General features: G+C 29.4%; 1 protein-coding gene across 1 annotated transcript in view; it reads left to right on the top strand.

Annotated features, from left to right (window-relative positions):
• The first annotated feature begins 5,477 nt into the window (after nucleotides 1–5,477).
• LOC129966279 (sarcoplasmic reticulum histidine-rich calcium-binding protein-like) overlaps nucleotides 5,478–8,055 on the top strand; it is a 63,462-nt gene continuing 60,884 nt past the window's right edge. The window contains exons 1-3 of the mRNA XM_056080696.1: nucleotides 5,478–5,482; nucleotides 5,772–6,635; nucleotides 6,984–7,081. Coding sequence (XP_055936671.1) covers nucleotides 5,478–5,482; nucleotides 5,772–6,635; nucleotides 6,984–7,081 — 967 coding nt within the window. The remainder of the gene's footprint in view (nucleotides 5,483–5,771; nucleotides 6,636–6,983; nucleotides 7,082–8,055) is intronic.

Below are 8,055 nucleotides of genomic sequence, written 5' to 3'. Positions count from 1 at the left end.
TGATAATATAGTTAATTATAGATAGTTTTTTACTTTTTAGTTTGCAAAATATAAAAATATTGTAATTGTTAAACTCGAGATTTCGAAGAACTTTCACATTTCAGATCTTCCTCAGTTCGTATATTGTCTGTCTGTCTGCTCTGTGCACATAATAACTCAAATATATTTTGAGCCAGAAAAAAGAATTTTGATACACGGATTTTAAACTTTGTTGTTACTTATGGCACTTACCACGGACAAACCCGCTGTTCAAAGACAGCCGATTTAAACCTAAGGGGGAGTGTCCCTTGTTTTTTATCGTAGAGCCAACTAGGGCCAAGTGTATGACTTGACTACTCACGCATCACTCATTCGCTTGCACAACCTCTTTTTACAGGAGGGCACATTTACACATGTCACAGATAGAACAGGAAGAACAACCAAGCCCAAACCGGGACTCGAACCCGGGACGCCCAGATCACGGGGAAGACGCGCTACCCCTATGCCAGGGGATTTTAAACAAAATTGTATTTGTAGAATTTTTATCAACTTTCGAACGAAATGCGTTTAGCAGAAATCTTTTTGTCTAAATGTTGATAAATGAACTCAATTATTACAAAACATAAAGAGTCAGACAGATGAAATTTCGTACACATGTTTAAAATCTAAAATGTAGATCTTCTCAGGTTTCTGTGATTTCGCCCGCATGTAAACGCAAAAACTCAATGACTTTAATCAATGAAATTCGGCATATGATCTTGTGACTACATTTGCAGTTCGGTGCCAAATTTTAGTTCCTATCAGTCCCAAAAAAAGACGTCCAAAATACACATTTGCAAGATAGATCCAGTTAAAATGAATGCTAGATTCACTCCAAAGTATTATTATTATTATAATAATTGTTCGTCAGTATCAATCAAGGCAATCATAGCCTTACCCACGGTCCATAACTTTATGAGAGAGAGGAGCATAAGGCCTTTATTAGAGAGTATAAAAGAAAGCTTCGGAAAGACCACTCTTCACTAGTTTTACTAATAAAACTCATCTGTTACAAAGTTTGTAGCAATGCGTTTGAACGAAATTTGAAATCCACTTGGAATTAAAGAGACAAAAAATTAAGCCACTCCGTAAGTACAAAATATCATACAACATATTCACGTTGATTAATATTCTGAAAGTCATAGAGAAGAGGTTCCAACATTTTTAGCATTGTAGCGAACATTTTCAGAAGCCTAATCTGTAGTGTGTACTTGTCCTCGTGCATTGAATTTTTTCTGTGATGAATAGCATACGCTGTTTCTGAAAGATGTTTTATGAGTAAAAAAGGATTTTTCTCTAAACAAAAACAAACATTATCAAATATAATTTTACAATAAATATTTCTAATGTGTCGCTTAATAAAACCCATATTGTATTTTTGCAAATTCTGAAAAGATGTATGTTCACACAAGTTCTTGTCCTGGTCCATCACGAATTGACACTTGACTCACATTTGGTAACACCTGTCATAAAATATAGTGAAAATATCGCAATAATATTTTAGAGTATATTGTGTCATTAAGAAATGATTGTATCTGTAGATTTTTGTTTAGTTCAAAAATTTTTTTGTCTTGAAATAAAGTGTCAAGAAAATCAAACCATTTATTTGGACAAGATAATATTATATAACCTCACAATATTGTTTGATATTCTGAATGCTATAAAACGACAGTAAGCTTTCATAACACTATTGTAAGCCTTTAATATTATTTGGGAAATAAATGACTTTAATGAAACAAAAAAGTATTTCTTAGGAGAAGAGAAAAATGTGTCAGTAATATAACAACTTAATGACTAGGAAACTAATTTTGTTGACATTTGTACTTATATAAAATATTGTTGCTGGAATATTTGAGTCGGTCAGTTATTTTTCTATCTTTACATTCGATATTCTTTTTCGGGAAGATGAAGCGGTCTTATACTTTTTTCCCCTCTCAAAGTGATATAGACAATTGAAATTCAGGTAATTGGAGATCCTCTGTACTTAAACAATTGTAACTTATTAATTTCTACTGTATATAAATAATTGCAATCCTTATATTTGGCCTTTCTGGTAAATAAAGTTTGGATAAGTGTTACTCTACTGCACTTAAATAATATTGGCTTCTTGAACATGCAAGAGTAGAAGTTGTCTTAGATGAAGAAATGCTTATTCCTTAAAACTAAATCATTATAAGTCTTTTTAATAAAAAAATATATAAAATTAGGTTTCCTTTTTTGGGGAGAAAATACGTGACAAAATAATTAGTTTTTGCGCGTCAAATTTAGAGCACAAGACTTCTTCATATATTTTATTTAAGATATGCGACAAGATTCGGAGGGGATTTTTCAAAATAATAATAATAATAATAACGCTTATGTTATGTTATTTTATTATTATAGGGATAAAATGGTGAATAAGAGTGAAATATATAAATATATATGTAGCTTTTGAAGAAAATCCTATTTGATGTAAATTTTTAGCTTTATTTACAAAAACTAAGATTGTTCTAGAGAGAAAGAATTGCTACATCTTTTCATTTTTTTTTCGTAAGATTACATGTATAACGTCTCTTTGAGTATAATTAACTATTATCTAAGATTATATTGAAAAATAAATTTTGTGTGTGTAATATATGAAATTATATATGAAATTTTGGATTTTTTTCAACAATATTTGCTTTACACAATCATAAATTCACTTCTTGAGCATTGAATATCAAATGCATAGTTCATTACATACTGCATAACGTAATAAGCATTAATTATAAATTTCGTTATTTTGATCACTTTTTGAGATATGACGATACTCTGATAGTAGAATTTTGAAATTCTTATAAAAAAAGCATCACTTAAGAGTCAATAGTTTGTTAAAACTTGGCTACTAATTGACATGGTGTCAAAATAAAGATATTACTGGAAATAAAAACCTACCAATTTTTTAAAACTATAAAGAACATAAGAATATGAATTTTCATCCAAATTTATGTTTTTAACCTAGTCGCATACCTTGAGTTGTTCTTTCTTTTTAATTATGCTTATGCATGAAATGATGTAAATACGTTTTCATTTTAAACTAAATTATTATTCTTAGAAAAGAGCTTTGAATACTGTTACCAAATCTAAAGCCAGACTGAAATAAATCATAGTTTTAAATACTATTTGTCTTCTCCAAATTTTCATATAAAGCTCTTAAGTTTGGCTCGACTTTGGCTATGTTTGGCTTTACAAGATAACGAATAAAGGCTAGTTGAAAATCATAGGGAAGAGAGTGACGAGAAAACAGATAGGGTTGCCTCAATTTAACATTCATAAACACATCTTGACAATGAATTTTAGGAAAATTTATTCGGTACTTCATTTTAATTCTTAATTAGGTGTAGCTTAACCTAAATAAGAGGACATTTCTTAGTCAAAAGTTAGGCATTTTTGTGAATGTTTCAATATTAAAATGCGGAAACATGATCAGACGAAATGGTGTATATGTATTTTAAAATATAAAAATTCTAGTTTCTGTTCTTATTTAAATAAAATTGGCCTTTTTATATTATTTCATCAAATTTTAAACTCGTTCCCAATGACAACTCTAATTATTTTCAACAATTTTAAGTTTTAATTACCGCAATAATTACTGATGTTCATAGTAATTAGAATGTATTTTAAAAATTCAGTTAAAAAGAAAGGAAAGTAACTTCTAATTTAAAATTTTTATTGATATGAATTCGCTTTAAATTTCATCAATATGAATTTTCTTTTTATAAATTTACTAATTTCTACATGTTTTCTGATTTTTTTTAAATATAACGTTAAGATAAATGATAGAAAGAGTGTTAATTTATTTTCTTACTAACGATATAAAAAATTTATTTGTGTTACTAATTTTTATTGGGAAAATGAATTTCATTTCAAATTATTTTCATAAAACGGAAAAATGTTCAAACTTAACAGTGGCGAAAATTGTAGTGGATAATTACATTCATTTGCTGCCCTATCGTACTTATTAGCAATTGATAAACTTTGATGTGTTAACATACATACAAAAAGATGGAAATTCTCTTCATTTTTTAAAATTTCTGAATTATATTTTCATTTTCCTTATTAATTGTATTTGCTATATCCCCCCCCCCCGAAATTTAATGCTAATTGGTGGTAGCCTAAAAATTAGTTTTTAAAAAAAGTTTTTACATTTGTTTTACTGTATATAATGATTTAAATTTTCAATATTAATCTTTCAAAAATAACACTTTATTTATTAGAAATTGAACTTTTAAAATAATTTAGATGGATGGTTTAAATTTAAAATAATATTTAAAAAGCCGTTAATAATTATTTTAAACCACATTAATGATTATTTTATTTACTTTAATTGCTGATTTTTAATTATATGGATAAACCAGACGGTCACTTAAACTTCTTTATACTAAAAATCAAAACAAATAGTAGTGATCAGTTGTTTATGAAAAAATTAGAAAAAATTTGCATATCTATTTTGTAAAGTATCTAGTTATTTAAAGCAGATTAAACATATTTTGAAAATGAAAGCAATTGAAAAATTATTTTGACAACGCTAGAAATTATTTTTAAACTCAAAAAATTAATATATGCTATTTGACCATCAACATTTAAATCTAGTTTACTAATCTAAAATTTTCTAGTTTAAATATTTAGTCTTTGCTGCACAAAGGTGAATACTTGTATTTAAATTTTCCTTATAAAACTCAAAATTTATATTGTTCTAAGAAATCAAATAAACCTTAGCTTATAAATAAGGATTCTTTCTAAAAATTTTGAGGCAAAAAAGTGCGGAATTTATACAGATTTACTATTTTATCCTCGTATTATAACATCGTTTCAAGCGGTGAAAGCTAGATTTGCGAGTGAAATTATTTTAAAAATAAGAACAAAGTTATAAAGAAATTTAGAAACATTTGCTATTCAGAAGAATGTTTACGGTTTAATTACTGCGTTATCAGTATGAGATTATCATATTTGTACTATCAATAATTTAATAATGCACAACTTGTTGAAAATTATGTCTTGTTTAAAATAAAAAGAAACTATTTTTATTAAAATACTGTATACTTTTTTTGTATAGAATACGATAATGTTATTTTGTAAAATGTTAAAATATTATTTTGTTAAGATGCAATAATTTAAATAAAGTAAGGACAAATGATTTTCACTCAAGTTCTTTTATTTCCCCGACAACCAATGTTTAAAATAATAAACCATCACAAATATTTTGACACGAAATGAGAGATCACAAAGAAGTCTTTAAGAGTCCAAACCAGATGACACCAAAGTCCTCATTCCTCTTAAGTAGGATCGTGGCACTCACGGATACATAATAGGAAATACACGATAAAGAGAAAATTTATGGTCATTACTTGTGCTTCTTACTGGTATGAATATAACTGAGAAAAAGACCATTTGAGCGCAATAGACATTCGAAAGATATATTTGGCATTTCATATCTGCGTATGAAGTAAGAGAAAAGTAAAAATAAATAAATAAGTTATATGACTCAGATGGCAAGAGAAATCTATCAAATTAGCCATATCTGCTTTTAACAATTGTTCGTTTTCGATATAAATTTCCGCCTTTCTACAGTGCTCTACAATGGGAAATCCAGTTAGAACACAGCATTGGCAATGCTAATTTCGATGTGAAGATTGCTAAATTAGAAAAAGCTGTGGTGGTCTCCAAGGCCACCATAGCTGAATCCACCAAGACCATGGGAACCCCCATATCCTCCAAATCCATGGCCATGCAAGATGCTATGATGATGACCATGATGGTGGCCATGATGATGTCCATGATAATGTCCGTGGCCATGGTGATGTCCATGATGGTGACCATGCTTGTGGTGATGTCCGTGGTGGTGACCGTGATGATGTCCATGGTGGTGCCCGTGCTTGTGGTGATGTCCATGATGGTGTCCGTGGTGGTGACCATGATGGTGAGAGTGATGATGTCCATGATGGTGTCCATGGTGATGTCCGTGTTTGTGATGGTGGTCATGCCCATGGCTGTGATGGTGCCCATGATGATGTCCATGGCTGTGGTGGTGACCATGATGATGTCCGTGTTTGTGGAGGTGGTCATGTCCATGCTTATGGTGATGATCATGTCCGTGTTTGTGGAGATGGTGATGGCCGTGATGATGGTGATGTCCATGCTTGTGGTGGTGGTCATGTCCGTGCTTATGATGATGGTCGTGGCCATGCTTGTGAAGGTGGTGATGTCCATGATGATGTGAATGGTGGTGTCCGTGATGGTGTCCATGTTTGTGGTGGTGATCATGGCCATGTTTGTGGAGGTGGTGGTGTCCATGATGATGTCCATGTTCATGCTTATGGAGGTGATCGTGTCCATGTTTGTGATGATGGTCGTGTCCGTGCTTGTGGAGGTGATGGTGTCCATGCTTATGGTGGTGATCATGTCCATGCTTGTGGTGATGATCATGTCCGTGCTTGTGATGATGATCATGTCCATGCTTGTGGTCGTGGTTATGATGATGCTTATGATCATGCCCATGGTGGTGATCATGCTTATGATCGTGTCCATGTTTATGATCGTGTTTATGTTCGTGACCATGTTTGTGATGGTGATGGTGGTGGTGGTGATGATGATGCTCGGTTTGGTCTTTGATGACTATCACTTTCTTCTCATCACTGAAAGTAAAACAATTATATGAGTTATTTCTTTTAAGAGTGAAGTAAAAATGCAAATTTGATTCTTTATGTATTTATGTATTTTTAAAAGCAATTTAGGAACTCTTTTAATAAGTTATTGTATACTTTTATACTTATTTATAAGTTTCTAAAACTATTTATTTGTTGCTTATTAAATTGAGAAATTTTTAATGCATAAATGGATTTTCTTTTCATTGAAATTATAATTAAAAAAATACTTTTTGAAATCTATGCTCATGTTCGTGGTCTAATTATTAAACTTGGAAATTCTCACTTACTGTCCTGGTTCAGGTTCAGGTTCTGGAATCGGATCAGCAGCAGCGAAGCAAACCACCATCATCAGCATGATGAGGCAGGCCTTCATGCTTACCTTCATCTAAAAATAAGCAGTAAGTTATTGAACATGTTACTTGAAATTTTTAACACTGGATGTTTTAAATGCAATTAAATGTATATCAAGAACGATACACTAACTATATAGTTAACATTTAACGCTTTCGTAACTAAATTAATATTTATAAAAAAAGTGAAAAATATTCGTTTAAACGTTCTAATAAAAATTTTTTTAATTTAATTTATTATTAGTTAAGGATATTTCATTTGATAATGTTAACGTTTTGAAGAAATTGTTTTTTTTAATATTAATTTATCTTTACATTGATATATCTTCAATATTTAATATTGCGCATATATACTGAACATTAACACTCATATTATTCTCTAAAACGTTTTTCAACTTTAATCTATTGTAAAAAACTGTTTAATTTAAATTCTTATCTTAGAAAGTTTATATTATTTTTATTCAATGCGAAAATAGTCATTATTAAGTCTAAATGAATGACGCCTTTCATTCAGCTAATTCAAAATTATAGTAAAATGAGTCTTCAAAACCGGTTTCATTAATACTTTTCTATATCAGTATATAAAATATAATTCTTAAAAATTTTATTTAGTTGTGATTTAGCAATAGTTTTAAACAATTTTTTACAGAGTATTAAATTATTTATGAAGTAAATTTAAATTTTAAATTTTAAAATTTTATGAAGTAAAAATTTGGAACAATTTGGATTTCTCAAAATCAAAATATACAAAAATGATTAAAAAGAAATTTAAAACGATAAAATTATTTTACCTACAAGAATTAAATTAAGAAGTTATGATTCTTCAAAATGGATTTCATAATATTGGAAAAAATACGCAGAAATATTTCCTTTAAATTTTGAAGAAACTATTTCATTTGATTTAACCAGGAATTATATTACTTTTATCGAAATTTATTTTTATTTAAAGAAAGTTTTGCATGATACTTTCTTGCATGTTTTACTTGCATACTGTTAAATACATTGTTTTAAATTTTTCATAT

This window comes from Argiope bruennichi, chromosome 4 (assembly GCF_947563725.1).
Source record: "Argiope bruennichi chromosome 4, qqArgBrue1.1, whole genome shotgun sequence".
Classification (NCBI taxonomy): domain Eukaryota; kingdom Metazoa; phylum Arthropoda; class Arachnida; order Araneae; family Araneidae; genus Argiope; species Argiope bruennichi.
Note: the sequence above shows the minus strand (reverse complement) of the source record. Positions and strands in the feature narration are given on the sequence as shown.